General features: G+C 45.1%; 1 protein-coding gene across 1 annotated transcript in view; it reads right to left on the reverse strand.

The window, feature by feature from the left end:
* The window catches only part of LOC129708883 (Fc receptor-like protein 5), a 31,662-nt gene extending 11,703 nt beyond the window's left edge, over positions 1-19,959 (reverse strand). The window contains exons 1-7 of the mRNA XM_055654931.1: positions 19,245-19,959; positions 17,359-17,679; positions 14,903-15,223; positions 13,492-13,806; positions 11,981-12,301; positions 10,416-10,727; positions 8,565-8,885 (exon numbers count right to left, since the gene is read on the reverse strand). Coding sequence (XP_055510906.1) covers positions 8,565-8,885; positions 10,416-10,727; positions 11,981-12,301; positions 13,492-13,806; positions 14,903-15,223; positions 17,359-17,679; positions 19,245-19,281 — 1,948 coding nt within the window. The 5' untranslated portion in view covers positions 19,282-19,959. The remainder of the gene's footprint in view (positions 1-8,564; positions 8,886-10,415; positions 10,728-11,980; positions 12,302-13,491; positions 13,807-14,902; positions 15,224-17,358; positions 17,680-19,244) is intronic.
* Positions 19,960-21,409: the final 1,450 nt, after the last annotated feature.

Raw genomic sequence — 21,409 nt, forward strand, 5'->3', positions numbered from 1 at the left:
TGCAGAACAATTCAGTGTAAAGGGAGAAATGACTGTTTGATCATATTAGATTCAAGTACATTGCAAGTCAGCACCCACCGCTAAACACAACAGTGGCATCGACCCGAAATGTCACCCGTTCTTTCCCTCGAGTGATGCCGCCCTTCCCGCGGAGTTGCTCCAGTATTTTGTGTATATCTGTGGCATCTCAGACCATTTATCTCTCATGATCTGAGAGGCACTTTGGGATGTCCTGCAGTGGGGAAATGATCCAACTCAAGATCATTCCTCCCATTAGACCATTAACAAGCTCTATTTGAACGGGCCAGGCAGCACCAATGTGACCACAGAATCTGCAAGTATCTCTGGCTATTCAGCACCCCTCTGATATCCCTGACCTGGGGGTTTGTGAGTTCAAAGCAGTCTCTGGTCTAATTTCCGCGTCCCCCCGCTTACTGTGTGGATAATATTTATCTTTGTCAGTGGGACATTTTAGCAATCTTTGAATCTTTCCGAACTTTATGGCGGTTACTGTGTTATTGCAGGTCACCATTTTGTATTCGCAAACAACATCCTTCATAGTTCTTTCATGGGCGTGGTTACAGTCACGAGTCAGACTGAGGAAAGCAACACAATGTATTTGCAGTTTCACACCCCGCGCTTTGCAAGCTGCAACGTAACCATTTTGTTCTGCACAAGAATAGACTTTCCACTAGTTTAGTCTGGTTTAGTTTAGCTTAGTTTGGAGATACAGCGAAGAAAACGGCCCTTCGGCCCACCGAGTCCACACTGACCAGCAATCCCCGCACATTACACTACCCCACGCACACTGGGGACGATTTACATTTATAGCATGCCAATTGCGTGGGGGGGGGGGGGGGGGGGGGGGGGTTGTTGGATTTAGAGGGAATGCAAGGGTTACTTGAAGTTAGAGAAGTCAACGTTCACACCGCTGGGGTATAACCAGCCCAAGCGAAATATGAGGTGCAGTTTCTCAAATTTGTGCGGCAACTTACTCTGACAATGGAGGATGCCCTGGACAGTAATGTCAGTGTGGGAATGGGAGGGGGGAGTTACCGTGGCTAGCGACCGAGTTATCAGGTAGGGGCGGACTCAACGGAGGTGTTCAGCAAAACGATCGCCGAGAAGCGAGAACAATCGCAGGCTCAGCAATGGTTTCGCTGAACACCGCCGCTCAACCCGCCTAAACCTACCTGGTCTATCTACTGATGCCGCCTGCCACGCTGAGTTACCCCAGCAATTTACGTCTATCTTCAGTTTAAACCAGCATCTGCAGTTCCTTCCTACCTAAAAAATAGTTGCATATCGGCAATGAAATCTGCACATGTTGGATGTGCTTAGCGCGTCAGTCAGCGTATGTGCAGAGAAAAATAAGGCTAATAGTCAGAACAATGCCGTTGCATAATTTGGGTCTGATGGGATAGCATAGTCTGAAAGATTAATTGAATGTCTTCCCTAATCGCCTTTAATGTTTGGCAACAAGAGGAATATCCAGCAGTCTAATCAAAACAAATTAGACAAACCGTTTATTAACAACAACCATTTATTAAGAAGCATTCTGTTGCATTATTATTCATTAATCTGTGGGGAAAAATCCAGGAAATTGTATGCATATAGTATGGTTTAACAGAGGATAAAACTCTGAAGCAGCAGAAACCACGCAAAGGTTAAAACAATAGTTCGAAGCTGACGAAAGAAACCTTGGAAGAGTTGGCAAAAATTAAGATGGTGCAAGCTAGGAGTCTTCATTGTAATTCGTGGGTCGAGTGGCGAGGTTCTGTGTCATCGCGTCTCTGCAAAAGACAATGTGAAGTCATCAGACAGACTGACAGTGGGAACCACGCTTTATTTGTCCTGGCCACTCCCAACACATTGCTGTCTGCAAGATGCTAACCCACGAATTAGTTACTCCAATGCCAACGAACCCACACCGGGCACAGAAATCTACGCTGCACACGTACAACCTGACAGAACCTCGTGATATCATCCACATAGAGATTTGGTTTATCTTCAGGATATGAAAACGTGCACGATTTTTGTTTCTATTGATGGACAGGATATATGAAAGCATTAATGAAAAACCGTTTGGAAACACTCGGCGAAGAGAAGGGATTGCTTTGGGCGAATCCCTTCTGGTGAATCTATGGATTTCATTGCCACAGGAGGCTGTGGAGGCCAAGTTAATTCATACCGGAGATGCTGCCTGTCCCGCTGAGCTACTCCAGCATTTTTGTATCTGTCCAAATCAATTGATATTTTTAAGGCGGAGATTTCCATTTTCTTGATAAATAAGGATGTCAATGGTTATGGGGAGAAGGCAGGTGAATGGGATCGAGAGAGAAGGATAGATCAGCCGTTATTGGGGGCCGATTAGATATGATGAGCTGAATGGAAGAAGTGCATTTCTTGGAATGTATGCGGGATAGTTTTCTAAACCAACATGTAAAGGAACCTACGGGAGAGCAGGCTATTCTAGACTGGGTATTGAGTAATGAGGAAGGGTTAGAAGTCTTGTTGTGCGTGGCCCCTTGGGCAAGAGTGACCATAATATGGTCGAGTTCTTCATTAGGATGGAGAGTGACATTGTTAATCCAGAAACAAGGATCATGAACTTAAAGAAAGGTAACTTTGAGGGTATGAGATGTGAATTGGCCAAGATAGACTGGCAATTGATTCTTAATGGGTTGACGGTGGATATGCAATGGAAGGCATTTAAAGACTGCATGGATGAACTACAACAATTGATCATCACAGTTCGGCAAAAAAATAAATCAGGGAAGGTAGTGCATCCGTGGATAACAAGGGAAATCAGGAATAGTATCAAAACAAAAGATGAAGCATACAAATTAGCCAGAAAAAGCAGCCTACCAGAGGACTGGGAGAAATTCAGAGACCATCAGAGGAGGACAAAGGGCTTAATTAGGAAAGGGAAAATAGATTATGAAAGGAAACTGGCAGGGAACATAAAAACTGACTGCAAAAGCTTTTATAGATATGTGAAGAGAAAAAGATTAGTTAAAACAAATGTAGGTCCCATGAAGTCAGAAACAGGTCATTTGATCATGGGGAGCAAGGACATGGCAGACCAATTGAATAACTACTTTGGTTCTGTCTTCACTAAGGAAGACATAAATAATCTGCCGGAAATAGCAGGAGACCGGGGGTCAAATGAGATGGAGGAACTGAGTGAAATCCAGGTTAACCGGGAAGTTGTGTTAGGTAAATTGAATGGATTAAAGCCCGATAAATCCCCAGGGCCAGGTAGGCTGCATCCCAGAGTACTTAAGGAAGTAGCCCCAGAAATGGTGGATGCATTAGTGATAATTTTTCAAAACTCTTTAGATTCTGGAGTAGTTCCTGAGGATTGGAGGGTAGCTAATGTAACCCCACTTTTTTAAAATGGAGGGAGAGAGAAAACGGGGAATTACAGACTAGTTAGTCTAACATCGGTAGTGGGGAAACTGCTAGAATCAGTTATTAGAGATGGGATAGCAGCACATTTGGAAAGTGGTGAAATCATTGGACAAAGTCAGCATGGATTTATGAAAGGTAAATCATGTCTGACAAATGTTATAGAATTTTTCGAGGATGTAATTAGTAGAGTGGATAAAGGAGAGGATGTGTTATATCTGGACTTTCAGAAGGCTTTCGACAAGGTCCCACATAAGAGATTAGTATACAAACTTAAAGCACACGGTATTGGGGGTTCAGAATTGATGTGGATAGAGAACTGGCTGGCAGACAGGAAGCAAAGAATAGGAGTAAACGGGTCTTTTTCACAATGGCAGGCAGTGACTAGTGGGGTACCGCAAAGCTCAGTTCTGGGACCCCAGCTATTTACGATATATATTAATGATTTGGACGAGCGGATTGAATGCAACATCTCCATGTTTGCGGATGACACGAAGCTGGAGGGCAGTGTTAGCTGTGAGGAAGATGCTAGGAGGCTGCAAGGTGACTTGGATAGGCTGGGTGAGTGGGCAAATGCATGGCAGATGCAGTATAATGTGGATAAATGTGAGGTTATCCACTTTGGTGGCAAAAACAGGAAAGTAGACTTATATCTGAATGGTGGCCGATTAGGAAAGGGGGAGATGGAACGAGACCTGGGTGTCATGGTACACCAGTCATTAAAAGTAGGCAGGCAGGTGCAGCAGGCAGTGAAGAAGGCGAATGGTATGTTAGCATTCATAGCAAAAGGATTTGAGTATAGGAGCAGGGAGGTTCTACTGCAGTTGTACAGGGTCTTGGTGAGACCACACCTGGAGTATTGCGTACAGTTTTGGTCTCCTAATCTGAGGAAAGACATTCTTGCCATAGAGGGAGCACAGAGAAGGTTCACCAGACTAATTCCTGGGATGTCAGGGCTTTCAAATGAAGAAAGACTGGATAGACTCGGTTTGTACTCGCTAGAATTTAGAAGTTTGAGGGGGGATCTTATAGAAACGTACACAATTCTTAAGGGGTTGGATAGGCTAGATGCAGGAAGATTGTTCCCGATGTTGGGGAAGTCCAGAACAAGGGGTCACAGTTTAAAGATAAGGGGGAAATCTTTTAGGACTGAGATGAGGAAAACCTTTTTCACACAGAGTGTGGTGAATCTCTGGAATTCTCTGCCGCAGAAGGTAGTTGAGGCCAGTTCATTGGCTATATTTAAGAGGGAGTTAGATGTGGCCCTTGTGGCTAAAGGGACCAAGGGGTATGGAGAGAAGGCAGGTACAGGATACTGAGTTGGATGATCAGCCATGATCATATTGAATGGCGGTGCAGGCTCGAAGGTCCGAATGGCCTACTGCACCTATTTTCTTTGTTTCTATGGCCTAATTCTGCTCCTATAATTTATGAACATGATGACAGTAAACCCTACCTTAGAGTCTCTTGTGAACACCGCGGTTGAGATACTCCAGATCACAAGCAGGAGAAAGAACATCCAGCGCCCCACTTTCCATGAGATGTAACTGGGCAAAGGTCAAGAAATACAGAGTCAATGGGAGGAAACGAGGCGGTTTATCTTTAAAGCATTTACCTGTTATCTGCTTCATAATCTTGGTGAAGTGGAGCGGGGCGAAGCGGTAGCGTCAGTGGAGACCATCTTTGTAAAAGAACGGGTGTTGGACTGGGGGGGGGGGGGGGGGGGGGGGACAACATATGATCACCAATTGTTGACATCATTGCTGGGGCATGGCTACAAGACTGGGAATGAGAGACTACGCGGTTAAATGGATTCAGAGAAGACAGATAAATAAGTCATGAGCTGGGACAGTGAATACAAAACAGATGGACACAAAATGTTGGAGAAACAGCGGGAGTGGCAGCATCTCTCTAGAGAGAAGGAATGCGTGAAGTTCCAGGTCGAGACCCTTCCTAAGACCGAGAATCACGGGAGAGGGAAACTGTGGATGTGGAAGGATACAAAGAACAGTGTGATACCCTGGAAGAAATAAAATGCAGCTGCAAGATTATAATAAAATCCATTTGGATAGACAGGAATAATAAAAACGGATCAATTCCAATAATGGAAGGGAGATGAGGCAATAAAAATGGAAACAGATGAGGCCAATTAATAAAATAAATTTAAAAATGATTATGCTTAATGACACACCCTGGATACTTCGTGGATCAACGCGGTAGGTGTGTGGATGGAGGAATTGTGTTCGAAAAATCGGTTAAAGATTCGCTCATAACGGCGTGGCTTTCATGAACATTTGCTAACGCAAGTATAACACAAGAGTGTGATAGAAAGTCAGATATATTTCAAATGTGATAAGATAAATAACAACGTGTTATCACTTTCATGGCTATATTATGATTGAATATTTAATGGTTTCAAGTATCAACGAGTAAGAGAGAGTCAGTTAACTCATTTTGCTGTATTCGGTCTGATTCAAGACTATTTTCTCAAATTCTGCGCCAGCGATTTTCTGGTGTATGGCCCCACCAATGACAAGGTGTTACCACAAGTGATATCAAGGGGAGTGTGGTGTAGCCCATCATTCATAATGCATTTCCCTATCAGCATCACCCAAGAGCAAGTCACACCAAAGCCAAACTGGAAGACTAGGGTTTGGGAACTATATTAATCTCACAGCATGGGATGAGGTGAGTGATGGAGCAGTCATGTTGAATACTGCAGGGAGCGCTCTCTGAAAAGCATCAAATGGAGGAACTTGTTCTTATCATCCAAGCATGTACACAACACAATGAGATGTAAACCAGTGCGATTCCCCTTCTGATGAGTTAACTAATAACTGGTTTGCAAGACACACTATGGAAACAGGCCATTTGGCCCTTCGGGTCTGTGCTGACCATCAACCGCATTTACACAAATCCTGTGAGAAGAAGTTTGGTCTTTAGTTGTGGGAGTCAGTAGGTTTATAATAGACATGGGTCGATAGTCTATCTCCTGTGATGGAGACGGTATGATCGAGAAAGGGGAGGAGGGGGTTGAAGATGGTCCAAGTGCGTTTGAGTGCCAGGTGGAGTGCAGGAGACCATTCCCTCTGCAACCCTGTGGAATGTCCCAATTCTACTCCTATCCCTTATGACCTTATGACCTATACCTCCCTAGTTATCTCTCCCTTTCCCATCCAAACCACCCTCTCCCCAATTCCTTCCCCATTCAACTGCAGGAAATGCAACATCTGTCCCTATAACTCCGCCCTCGACTCGGTCCAAGGAACTCAACAGTCATTTGAGATTCGGCTGAGTTAGCGTGAACCGCCTCGAACCTCATTTATTGTATCAGGTGTGGACTCTTATACATCAGCAAGACAAAACGTTGACTGGACGATCGTTTCACTGAACACATATGCTCAGTCCGCCTGGGGCTATTTGATCTCCCAGTTGCTAAACTATTTACCCCCCCCCCCCCCCCTCCCATTCCTACACTGACTGTTCTATTCTGGGCTTTCTCCATTGCCAGAGTGAGGCCAAATGGAAATTGGAGGAACAGCGCCACACATTTCGCTTGGGCATTTACAGCCAAGCGGTATAAATATTGATTTCTATAACTTCAAATAACCCTTGCACCCCCTTGCTCTCCGTCCCTCCCCCATCCTAGTCATTGTACCAATTTCACTGTTGTCTTGTAGTGTCTCATTGTCCGTACAACTCGTTTTCAGCTAGCCCACAGCTAACTATGGATCGTTTCATTCATCATCGTTACTTTTGTTGCATATCTTTCATTCAATGTTTTATATCTTTCTATATCACCGTCGATATCGCTCTCGTTTCCCTTTCCCCTGACTCACACTCTGAAGAAGGGTCTCAACCTAAAACGTCACCTATACCTTTTCTCCAGAGACGCTGTCTGACCCGACGAGTTACTCCAGTTGTTTGTATCTATATTCAGTTTAAACCAGCATCTGCAGTTCCTTCCCACACAATGAAAGGCAAAATATGCAGAACACACATAGACGGCACCTAAGTTCGGGGTCTTGGCATTGTGAGGCTGTGGTTCCATTGGCTGTGTCTGGGCATTCAGATCAATAATCTCTCGGGCCTTTAATGCCAGTGAACGGAAGACACAACTTTCTCCCAATTGAAGTAATCCCAATCAAAACACCAGTAATTAGTACATGGCACCTTTCATTGGAATCAGAGTAGTTTACCTTGATGAAGCATTGGATCCTTTCGAAGTTTCACAAGAATATTCAAGTCCTGTTAGAACAAGGAAATAAAAATCAGTTTCACTGATTTTCACTTGCTGTTGAACAAGAGAGCATGCTTGTCCGATGTAAGGAGTTTATAGATTTAATAGACAGGGCAATGTTTCTCCAGTGTAATTTGTAGAAAATGGGAGATGCTTGCACAACTCAGGTAGAACTCAGGTCGCCGACATTAGGGCGGCACAGCGGTAAGAGTTGCTGCCTTGCAGCGCCAGAGACCCGGGTTCAATCCTGACTACGGGCACAATCTGCACTGACTTCGTATGTTCTCCCTGTGACCGCGTGGGTTTTATTCAAATGCTCCGGTTTTCTCCCACATTCTAAAGTCGTGCAGGTTTTGAGGTTAATTGCCTTCTGTAAATTGTCCCTAGTGAGTAGGATGGAATTGGTGCACCGGTTAAAGGCAGTTGCTTCCACCTGGATTTCTAAACCCAACTAAAGGAGGTGATTTCATGCGAGGGATATTGCCTGGGATGAAACATTACAGTTCGAAGGAGAAGGCTGGATAGATGGGGATTTTAATCCATATAGGAAAAGAAGGGGGAACCTATTACTGATGTCACTGTAAAAATATTTTCAAGCTGTGTAAACATAAGAGGCAGTTCTAGCCGGGAAGCTGGTCTACACCAGCAATGGGAAATCCGTGGCTGGAGCCCAGCAACCAAGTATTGACAAATGGACCATAATATTATCATTTTAATCTTGATAAGTTAATTAAAGAACGTGCATGGATTTCAGGGTGTCGGGGGTTATGGGGAGAAGGCAAGAGAATGGGGTGAAGAGGGGAAGATACATCAGCCATGATTGAATGGTCTATTTCTGCTTCTATCACATGTGATTTTATGAACCACCCCACCCCCACTTCCCCTTCTTCTCCTCATCCCCTCCACTACTTACCAGTGCCGTCGATTTTCACTAGGAAACTGCAGGACACGTCATTGCTGGAGATGGACACGTTGACCATTTCACTGGATTTTGATCCTTTATTATTTGAGGCTGTGCAATAATATTGATGGTGCTGGTGTTTGAAGGATTGACAATGTAGATCCAGGGCATTGTTGTCTGAGATCTTTGAATCCCCAGATGGGGTCTTTTCATACCAGGTGTGGTTAATGGGAAGCGATCCCCGGACCGACTCACAGGACACTGTCACCGAGCCCCCGAGACAAGAGACATTGTCTGGTGACAGACACCCAAGCACAGGAACAGACACGGGTTCTGTGGGAAAGGAGCAAACAGTCAGACACTGAGTGAACATCTGAAAATCAAACACTCGCCAATATCCACCATCTCTGTATCTTAGCCAGAGCCGCCAGGTTGGAATCTGACCCATCCATCTACATAGGGTCATAGAGGCATGCAGTGTAAGAGCAGGCCTTTCGGTCTAATTTGCCCCCGCTGACCAACATGCCCATCCACACTAGTTCCACCTGCCCTTGCTTAGCCCATAAGCTTCCAAACGGAAGAGACCGTGCATTTACTCGATCTATTCGTCGTATGATTTTGTAGCTGCCATAAGATCATCCCTCATCTTCCTGCTCTCCCAGAAATAATGTCCTAGTCTGCTCAATCCCTCCATGGAGTTCAGACACTCAAGTCATGGCAGCATCCTTGTAAATCTTCTCTGCACCCAATCTTACTTGATAGCATCTTTCCTATAACATGGTGATGAATACTGACCACAGAGCGGACATATCATCAGACAATCTTCGATTCTCTTTTACATTTCAGGAATTGCCAGCAGGAAAAAGGGAGCATTGTTTATATAACTGTCGGACCCATCCCATCTACATAGATTCGTAGAGTCATACAGTAGAAACAGGCCCTTCGGCCTAACTTGCCCGCGCTGACCAACACGCCCAATCTACACTAGTTCCACCTGTCCTTTCTTGGCCCTTAACCCTCTAAACATATCCTATTCGTGTAACTGTCCAATATTTTCTGAAATGTTACGTTAGTACCTGCCATAACTACTTCCGTCGGCATTTCGTTTCATGGACCTACCAATCTTTGTGTAAACACGTTACTCGCCAGGTTCCTGTTAAATCATTCCCCCCTGATATTAAAACTATGTCCTCTGGTTCCCGATTGCCCTACTCTGGGCAAAAGACTGTGTATTTACTCGATCTATTCCTCGCGTGATGTTTGTGATTTTTTAAAAAATTTAATAAATATTTTTATTAGAATCAATGTTCAGTAGTATATACCGTGTTTTACATATTACATTTAGTGTGCAACTTCTTGTTTTAAATTTATTAGTACACAGCAGCACCATCTCTCTTTGTTTTACAATTCCAGCATCTGCAGTTAATATTCTTTTAATCCGAGCCTCTGCTTTTAATCTGAACATTCAAACACCTCATTAGTGCAACAGTATCACCATCAACAACTTTTTAATTTCCTTGCACAGAATAGTTGATAGTGATAATGTTGCACAAATGAGGTGTGTGATTGGCGGTATTGTAGAATTGTGTGTAGGGAGCGAATGGGAAAGTGGAATAATATAGAACTAGTGTGACCAGTGATCGCTAGTTGGTGAGGACTCGGTGGGTCGAAGGATCCGTTTCCATGTTACATTTGTAAACTACAACTAAATATCCGGGTGAACATGTTTCTGTAAACTCTACAAACCTTTCACATCTTTTATTTTATAAATCGGCGACCAGAACTGTACACCAGACTCCCACCTAACAAATATTTTGTCCGTTGCCAAGGTGGAGACATAAAGTCACCCATTGAGAAACCTACCTTCAGAAACTTGGAGATGTACTTTAAATGTTGGTTCGCCAGGTGTAGTAATTCCACAGCTGTACCATCCTGTATCTCCAGAGTTAAGATCCTCCACAGTCACAGTAAATATTCCTCGTGCCGGGTTATCTGACATTGACACTCTTCCACTCTGTCCATGTTCCCCATTTGTTTCCACTGCATGTGTACACTGGCGACTTGTCCCGTTGCACCAGAATTTTGTGTGTGAGCGGTACACTGCTGCATAATGACAATCGATTGTGATCGCTCGTCCCACAACCCCGTGTACTTCGCTCTCTACCCGCAGTGCACCTGAAACGGAAGGAATCATCTTTCATAAATTGAAGAGAAAAATTAGCCTTTCACAAACATATACATTATAGTATGCTTCAATGTGTACAGGGGAGTCCGCGCAATGATTTTCTTAACTCTGTTGAATTCCACCTAGATTGCGATGAGAGACATATACTGTACACCGACCCTCACCATCTGCACAGGTCGTTCCAAAGTGCTTCCCAGCCAATGTGGGTGTGAATGGTGAAGAATGATGCATTGAACACTGAGCCTGTTGCAATTGGAAGGCGCTGTCTAGGGAGTCTTGGTGAGTTGCTGCAGTGCATGGTGCAGATGGTCTAAACTGCTGCTGCTCTGCATCAGTGGGGGAGGTTGAGGATGGGGTGTCTATCAAGCGCGATTTTGGATCATGACAGACCAAGCACAAGTGTTCAGTGGAATTGTAGCCGCGGCCAGTGCTTCTTAAACTAGTGAATGGTTCACCCAAGGGTGAATGAAATTATTTTGGGGTGAATTAGTTAATTTATGTGTTTTTTTGCTCATGTGACATAATTAATTATATATAAAATTATGCAAAAGGGAAAATAAGATGATAATAACCAAAAAAACATAAGAACATTTAGTTGAGGGGGAATTACATCTTGTAATAAAGACTCAAGGGTGAATGACACTGAAAGATTTTAAGAAGAACTGCCATTCTATAAACTTGGTCACTCTGATTTAGACTCTATTCTGGACTTCCAATCTGAACGTCTCCACACCTACTGGGAAGTTCTTTTCAAAATTCTCTTTAACAAAATTAAGGGTTATACTTGATGGAGTGACGGCCAAGTAGATTCCACTTTAATTTTGTGAGATTACTGGAATTTGACACAAATTACCAGTTAAAATCATGAAGATAATCATGAAATTGTACACCCTTGATTAGAAATGATGGCGGATCCAAACAGAATGAATTTGGTGCGTTCTCCGACTCAAAGTGTGTGTGAGACCTTAAGTGGCAGCCAGAAATAATATTTTTAAGTTGGAAGGGCGAAATTTGATGGAATGCACTAAACACGTTGTGATAAGTGCACGCTTGTCTCTCCTTTGCTGAAATTGTTCAACACATCCCAGGTGGAAGCAACGGGCTATTATTTGCCAGTCCCCCAAACAAACTCTCGCATTTACACCAGGAGCAGCAATGATGCCGTCTGCAAATAACAAGAAATCCATGACCATCACCACAAGGCGAATAGCAGCAGGTTCAGGGACACGAGAAGAACACTCACCTGCATTGTTCATTTCTGTCACATAACTGCACGTTCCTGCTCCTTTGAAGACTTTCACGTTGAGACTTTCACTGGATTTTGTCCCATGATTATTTGAGGCTGTGCAGTAATATTGACGGTGTTGCCCTCCGAGGATTTCACAACTCAGATCCAGTTGATTGCCATACACGGTAGTTGAAACCCAATGCTCGTTCTTCTCAAACCATGTGTAACGGATGGGAAGGGATCCACGGACAGACTCACACGACACTGACACTGAGCCTCCGAGACGTGAGGCATTTGCTGCTGATAGATATCTGAGCACAGGAGCAGACACGGGTTCTGTGGGAATGGAGGAAACATCCAGTCACCTGTATGAACAGTTAAAAACCTTGCTAAATCTCAACAACCCTTTATCTCAGCCCGAACCGTCCGGTTGATATCTCACCGGCTCATCTACATCTCTGTGAGTGTGCGAAGCCCAGAAACCGAAGAAGGTTAGAGTTATAGAGAACCGAAAGATGCCCATCACAACAGCTCATTCATGCCGACCAACATGTCTTTCTAGGCCATAGCCATATGTCCACGTTTCTCCCTTATCATTCGCAATGATCCCAATCTACGCAAATATCAAAGAAATATTTTAAATGCTGTTATTCTAACTGCCTCAACAACTTCCTCTGGCCGCAGGTTCCATATAAATATCACCCAATGTGTGGACAATGTTGTCCATCAGAACAGAAGTTGGGATGTTATGTTTCAGTTGTACATATGTTGTTGATGTCGAACTTGGGCGAATTGTGTTCAGCTTCAGCCACTCACCTGTACAAAAACATGCCATTACAGTAAGTGACAGCTACTACTACCCCCCCCCCCCCCCCCCCCCCCCCCCCCCCCCCCCCCCCCCCCCCCCCCCCCACCCCCTCCACTCTTTAAATAGTTCCCATTGCGTCCGTCCTCCACTTTTTGATTCCACACATCGTGGGAAAATGAACATGCTTCTCGTGATTGATACATTTCTATAAGTTCCTCGCTCAATCATTTCCACACCAAGGAATGAAGTCTGAGTTTGTCCAATCGCTCCCTGCGTCAATCACGTCCTGTCCAGGCAGTTCGGACCAGGGGGCTAACCTGCCCCGGGTGGACTGAACGCAGTCTGTTGAGCTCTGGGGACTGATTCCCTGTTTATTATTCTCCGTGTATTCAGACCGTGAGCAACACTTGTTTCTCACTGATCTCTCGGATTATTAGTTTGAGTCGGAATGCAAACCTCTGACAGGGTGACATTTCATACAGTTCAGAGGCAGGGAAATGTGCTGAGCATCCCACTTGAAGTGGGTGGCCGCTCAGTGGGACAGAGCCTGCACTGGGTGAGAGCAACATGAGTGGGGTTTCCCGACCCCCGCCCGCTCCCCGCAGGTCTCTGCACTGCCGCGGAGCCTCGGGATATCGGTGCTGCCCTGACCCTTCCCGGAGAAAACATGGACCAGGCATTTCAGTGGAGACGTCAAGTCCATCGCTACGAAACGTACCGTCAGATACTTGGAGATGTACGGAAAACATTGGATGGTCGGCAGACGTTCTAATTCCACAGATGTATCTTCCTGTATCTCCAGAGTGAAGATCCTCCACAGTCACAGTAAATATTCTTAGTGCCGGTATATCTGTGATGGACACTCTTCCACTCCGTCCGTGTTGCCCATTTGTTTCCACCATATCTGTACATTGGCGACCCCACCCACGGCACCAGTATTTTGTGTGTGAGCGGTACTCTGTTGCATAGTGACAATCGATTGTGATCGCTCTTCCCACATCTCCTGTTACATTCTTCTTCCCCCAAACTGCAACTGAAATGGAGGGGAAAAACTTTTAGATGGAGAGCAAATGAACTGTTTAATGGAAATAGATACATTTCGAAGATCACATGAAAGAAAACATAAACGTTCCATGATGTGTCATATTGCTTCACGCCCAATGTCTCCGGTCTGAAGTGCAGGCAGTGCTGTTATTGTACCAGTTGTGTCAGTGTTCTGTCCCCGGGGTCAGTACAATTTGGATTCACTTCCCACTCCAGATCCCAGAGCAGAAACTGGGCTGGAATCGCAATTCGGTACTGAGGGAGCGCGGCAGTGTTGCAGGAGCTGCCTTTCAACAATCCCTGGCGGTGCCCGGCCTCTCACCCCACAGAAAGACCCACTTTGCTATTGAATTGGCGGTGCCGCCGGCTGCGCTGCCAACATTCTTCTCTCAACCGACACTGGGCCGGACCCGTGTTTAGATATTCACCGCCTTTACAACGCCCTGACTGAGGACAGTGGACGGACGGGTTACAATAAAGCGGATCAAAAGATAAGGAGCAGGATGTTTGAAGGGTATAAATAAATATTTTTAAACCGAGAAGATAGAGGTACCTGAATTGCCTCAATGGACGAGGTGCTGGTAAGTGGGATGAGTATTGATAGTACTGAATGGTCAACATTAACACAGTGACCCAAATGCGATACCAACGTCTAGGAGTTAACTGTGGCCACATTTACTGATAATTTCTGATCGCTTCACATATTTGAGTGTCGGTCATGTGGAGATGATGGAAAGTGAAAATGCTTGGACTGATGTCACTGCAAACCTAGTTTAAAGCTGTGTAAACATAAGAGGCAGTTCTAGCCCGGAAGCTGGTCTACACCAGCACTGGGAAATCTATTTATGGAGCCCAGCAACCAAGTATTGACAAATGGGCCATAATTCCATCATTTTAATCTTGATAACGTAATTAAATAACGTGCATGGATTTCAGGGTGTCGGGGGTTATGGGGAGAAGGCAGGAGAATGGGGTGAAGAGGGGAAGATACACCAGCCATGATTGAATGGTCTATTTCTGCCGCTATCCTATGAACCACCCCGCCCCCACTTCCCCTTCTTCTCCCCATTCCCTCCACTACTTACCAGTGCCGTTGATTTTCACCAGGACACTGCAGGGCACGTCACTGCTGAAGATGGACATGTTGACCATTTCACTGGATTTTGATCCATGTTGATTTGAGGCTGTGCAATAATATTGATGGTGCTGGTGTTTGAAGGATTGACAATGTAGATCCAGGGCATTGTTGTCTGAGATCTTTGAATCCCCAGATGGGGTCTTTTCATACCAGCTGTAGTTAATGGGAAGGGATCCCCGGACCGACTCACAGGACACTGTCACTGAGCCCCCGAGACAAGAGACATTGGCTGGTGACAGAAACCCAAGCACAGGAACAGACACGGGTTCTGTGGGAAAGGAGCAAACAGTCAGACACTGAGTGAACATCTGAAAATCAAACACTCGCCAATATCCACCATCTCTGTATCTTCGCCACAGCTGCCTGGTTGGAATCTAACCCATCCATCTACTTAGAGGCATATAGTGTAGAAGCAGGCCAACATGTCCATCCACACTAGTTCCACCTGCCCTTGCTTAGCCCATAAGCTTCCAAACGGAAGAGACTGTGCATTTACTCGATCTATTCGTCGCGTGATTTTGTAGCTACCGTAAGATCATCCCTCATCCTCCTGCTCTCCCAGAAATAAAGTCCTAGTCTGCTCAATCCCTCCCTGGAGTTCAGGCACTCAAGTCATGCTTCAGGCTCTCAACCGACACTGGGCCGGACCCGTGTTTAGACATTCACCGCCTTTACAACGCCCTGACTGAGGACAGAGGACGGACGGGTTACAATAAAGCGGATCAAAAGATAAGAGACCATAGGTGCAGGAGTAGGCCATTCGGCCCCTCGAACCAGCACCGACATTCACTATGATCATGGCTGATCATCCACAATCAGTACCCCGTTCCTAAATTACCATATACCCCCTAGTGCCGCTATCATTTGGAGTTGCATCTAACTCTCCCTACCTGACGTTTAGGGCCGAGACCCATGCTCAGACCCGAAACTTCACCCATTCCTTCTCTCCAGAGATGCTGCCTGTCCCGCTGAGTTACTCCAGCTTTTTTTTGTCTATCTTTAATTGACTTTTATTTCCTTTTCTCAACAGAATCTGAATCTATTCGCGAGTCGTTGACAACTGTAGCGTTCAGTTCAAATACAAAAGTAACACCCGAAAACAGTCATCAGGAAACCACTGCGCCCAGTTTCTCTCACGGGTGTAATGTTCTGTTGCTCAAGTTTTGATTGGCCTTACTTTTCCATATGAGAGTTGGAGACACATGGAACTGTAGATACATACATAGATACATAGATGCGTAGACAATAGGTGCAGGATTATGCCATTCAGCACTTCCAGCCAGCACCGCCATTCTATGTGATCATGGCTGATCATCCACAATCAGTACCCCGTTCCTGCCTTTCCCCATATCCCTTGATTCCGCCAGCCTAAATAGCTCTATCTAACTCAAACGTATGCACCCAGTGAATCGGCTTCCACTGCCGTCTGAGGCAGAAAATTCCACAGATTCACAACTCTCTGGTTGAAAAAGTTTTTCCTCATCTCCGTTCTAAATGGCCTATCCATTATTCTTAAACTGTGGCCCCCTGGTTCTGGACTCGCCAATATCGGAAACATGTTAGGTACACAAAAATGCTGGGGAAACTCAACGGGTGCAGCAGCATCTATGGAGCGAAGGAAATAGGCGATATTTCGGGCCGAAACCCTTCTTCAGACTGTTTCCTGCCTCTAGCGTGTCAAATCCCTTAATAATCTTATATGTTTATATCCCTCAATAGCAAGAAGGTCCTTCCTCAAATTTGGAGTTCAAAACTGCACCCAATATTCCAGGTGTGGTCTCACTAGGGCCATGTACAACAGCAGAAGGACTACATTTCTCCTGTGCTCAAATCCTCTTGTTATTAAGGTCAACATGCCGCTAGCTTTCTTCACTGCCTGCTGCACCTGCATGCTTTATTTCAGTGAGTGATGAACAAGGACCACCCAGATCTAGTTGTACTTCTCCTTTCCCCAACCTGACACCATCCAGAAAATAATCTGCCTTCCTGCTTTTGCTACTAAAGTGGATAACCTCACATTTATCCACATTAAACTTAATCTGCCACGCATCTTCCCACTAACACAACCACTCACCCACTCACCACTCGCTCACTCACCACCCACCTCCAGGTCCCTTATCGGAGAGCGTTACGAGCGTGAAATCGCACACCGGCGAGATTCGGAAGCAATTTCTTCACAGCTGTTATCAGGCATCTGAATCATCCTACCACATCCAGAGATCGGTCCTGAACTCCCATCTACCTCTTTGACGACCCTCGGACTACCCTTGATCGGAATTTGCTGGCCTTACCTTACACTAAACGGTATTTCCTTTTCATGTATCTATGTGCTGTAAGAGGATAGATTGTAATCCTGTATTGTCTTTCTGCTGGAGACGTCAAGTCAATCGCTGCGAAACGTACCGTCAGATACTTCGAGATAAACGTTAAATATTGGATGGTCGGCAGATGTTGTAATTCCACATCTGTACCATCCTGTATCTCCATCCTGAAGATCGTCCACAGTCACAGTAAATGTTCCTCGTGCCGGGTTATCTGTGATTGACACTCTTCCACTCCGTCCGTGTTGCCCATTTGTTTCCACCAACACTGTACATTGGAGACTCCTCCCACGGCACCAGTATTTTGTGTGTGAGCGGTTCTCTGCTGCATAGTGACAATCGATTGTGATCGCTCTTCCCACAACTCCTCTTACCTCCCTCTTTGCCCACACTGCACCTGAAACTGAGCGGAGAAAATTTCAGATCGAGAGAAAATTAACTGTTTAATTGAAATACACACATATTGAAGATTACATGAAAGAAAACTTAAATCGTTCCATGATGTGTCATATTGCTTCACAGCCAATGTCTCCGGTCTGAAGTGCAGACAGTGCTGTTATTGTCCCAGTTGTGTCAGTGTTCTGTTCCCGGTCAGTACAATTAGGGTTCACTTCCCACTCCAGATTCCTGAAAAGAAACTGGGCTGGGATCGCAGTGCGGTACTGAGGGAGCGCGGCTGTGTTGCAGGAGCTGCCTTTCAACAATCCCAGGCGGTGCCCGGCATCTCACCCCACAGAAATACCCCACTTTGCTATTTTATTGGCGATGTCGCCGGCTACGCTGCCAACATTCATCTCTCAACCGACACTGGGCCGGATCCGTGTTTTTTTAAATTATCAAATTATTTATTCAATTATTAAAAATAATATTTACACTACAATAAAACAAGAACCGAACACCATAATACAAGACAAATAAATATTCTAAATAAACGACTATACTTGTCAAGGATGAATTCAACCACAGGCGGTGCCCAGATGTCCCGGGAATCCCCCAGGTGCCCGTGGACAGCGCCTAGTCATTCTCTAGTACCAAGCGGACGCGGAAAGCCGACCCGTGTTTAGACATTCACCGCCGCCAATGCCTTTACAACGCCCTGACAGAGGACGAGTTACAAAAAAGCGGGTCCATTACCGGAGAGCGTTATTGGCGTGACAACGCAAACGGCCAGATTCGGGGAAAGTTTCTTCACAGCTGTTATCAGACATCGGAATCATCCTCCCATAACCAGAGAGCAGTGCTGAACTATCTACCTCTTTGGTGACCATCGGACTACCCTTGATCGGACTTTGCTGGCCTTACCTTACACTAAACGCTATTTCCCATTAATGTACCTATGCACTGTAAGGGGATCGACTGTAATCATGTATCTGGCAGGTTAGCATGCAACAAAAAGCTTTTCTCTGTAACTCTGTACACGTGACAATAAACTGAACTTGAATTTCAGCACGACTGGGCCGCGGATCCGAGAGCGGATGGAGAGAGAGTTGGGGGTGGGTGGATAGAGCGAGGACAGTGGTTCAGTCTCAGACTCCGGGGAATTGTTGGGTTTACGACAGAGTTGAGATGGACAAATGCAGGGAATATTTGAACTGACACAATGAGACCACAATCCTGACTTCCACCTCTGTTGTAAACACATTTTGTTAGTGTAGAATTAACTTCCTGGTGATGGAAAAACATCTGTCCTTCGGTCCAGGTGTCTTGGAGTATCTGCTCCAAATACATTCGCTATTTTATGCCTATAAACTACCATCAGGATGCAATTAGACCACGTGTTAACGGTGGTTAAACTACGAACATAGTCTAGATATTCAAATGCGATTTCAGATCCATCACCACAATGCACTGATTTCCATCTTCCCCATTACACGTCTACACACACTTAACCATCTCTGCTGTGGAAAGGGTGCACGGGACCCCAACTAACATTGATCATTGGAATATCAAGATCTGACTTTCACTCACAGGGTAGCGAGGCGATGAGAAGAATGGGAATCCACATTGTTTTATCCGCAGTGACGAGACCAGCACTTGTCTGTCTGTCGCTCAGGTCTGAGGTCTCAGATACAATCGCATCTCTCAAATAGCAATGACTAAGAAGGGAACAGGAAGTCAGATCGTGAACCACAGCGAGCCAGTAGCAGCTCGACACGATGTAGTGTGAAAGGCTCAGGGTTATATTTAACAAATGGTTGGGTCAGATGATCACAGAGTCATACAGCAGGAAACAGGCCCTTCGACCCAACGCGTTAGACCAATATGCTCATCTAAGTTGGTCAAATTTGCCCACGCTCGATCCATATCTCCCCAAACCTTCCCTATCCACGGACCTGTCCAATTGCCCGTTGCATATTGTTATTGCGGCTGCTTCAACCACTTCGTCAAGTATGATGTATCCGTAAGGTTGGAGCGGCGGTTATCTCTGTACTCGGAGTCTGTTAACACTGAACAGTGGTGGAAATATTGATAGACAAAAAAATGCAGGAGCAAGTCTGCGGGCCAGGCAGCACATCTGGAGAAAATGGATAGGTGACGTTTCGGGTCGGGACCTCTCATGTAAACTATGATACTTTGGATGAAATATGACATTTAGAAGAGTAGAAACGTCTAAGATGTGTACACTTGCGGATCATTCCCTCTTGATGATTTTGTAAGTGGACCGGCAGATCAAAAATATAATAATTTGTTTTGACATATTGCTGTTAACAAGGGGCAAAACAGGAAGCTGGCGTTAGGAAGTAGGGGCTTTTCACCTGTAACCAGCTGAGGTTAATTGGAGTTTGTCCCTCTCCTCTCTGCTTGGACTCGTCAATTCAAACTTTGAAACACTAATGTCATGATATTCACGTTTTGAAAATGACAATTAATGGTGTAGTGGACTGTGAATAAGTTTGTCTGGAATTACCACAGGATGGAGATCAGCTGGGAAAGCGGGATGTGGAATGTAACTGACATGTGGAATGTAACTCAAACAAGGGCAAAGTGATACACTTAGTGAAGTTAAAGCAAGGTAGAATATGCACGGTGAATAGAATTGTTAACTTATCTTCTTTGCAATGCAGAGCTAATAAATAATCAGGGTTGTGTCGATGTACCTGTCATTACTGAGTGTGTTCACCTGCTTGCATCGATTAATTTCAATCTGTACGCAATTAATTGCATTATAATATATCTAATATCTGCTGCGGGCTATCGTTCTGGGTGTGTTACTTTCAGGGAACAGTGCAGTTTAGCACTGTCAGAACAATTCCGTGTAAAGAAATGGCTGTTTGAACATAAAGTACATTCCTAGCCAGAACCCACCACTAAAAACAACATTCTTTTTCTCCACTGATACTGCCTATCCCGCGGAGTTGCTCCAGTATATTGTGTCTCTCTGTGGCATCTCAGACTGTTTATCTCTCAATATTTGTGAGGCACTTTGGAACGTCTTGCAGTAGGGAAAAGCTCAAATTCAAGTTAATTACTCCCATTAGACCATTAATAAGCTCGAGTGCTTAAGGATAAGCACAGCTTAAGGATAAGGGGGGAATCCTTTAAAACCGAGATAAGAAGAACTTTTTTTCACACAGAGAGTGGTGAATCTCTGGAACTCTCTGCCACAGAGGGTAGTTGAGGCCAGTTCATTGGCTATATTTAAGAGGGAGTTAGATGTGGCCCTTGTGGCTAAGGGGATCAGGGGGTATGGAGAGAAGGCAGGTACGGGATACTGAGTTGGATGATCAGCCATGATCATATTGAATGGCGGTGCAGGCTCGAAGGGCCGAATGGCCTACTCCTGCACCTAATTTCTATGTTTCTATGTTTCTATGAACAGGTTATGTGGCATTAGTGTGACCGCAAAATCTACAAAAGTATCTCTGGCTATTCAGCACCCCTCCGATATCACTGATCTGGCGGTTTGTGAGTTCAAAGCTGGGCCCCTGCTCTCATTTTCTCGTCTCCCCGCTTACTATGTGAAGGACTTTATATCACATTCCTCTCTGTCAGTGGGGTATTTTACTTGATACAATCCTCTATTCTGTGCTAACGCGTGCCAGTGGTTATGGACAGAAGGCGGGAGAATGGGGTTGAGAGGGAAAGATCAGTCATGATTGAATGGCGGAGATAACTTGATGGGCTGAATCGCC

The sequence above is a fragment of the Leucoraja erinacea genome, chromosome 24, assembly GCF_028641065.1.
Source record: "Leucoraja erinacea ecotype New England chromosome 24, Leri_hhj_1, whole genome shotgun sequence".
Classification (NCBI taxonomy): Eukaryota; Metazoa; Chordata; class Chondrichthyes; order Rajiformes; family Rajidae; genus Leucoraja; species Leucoraja erinaceus.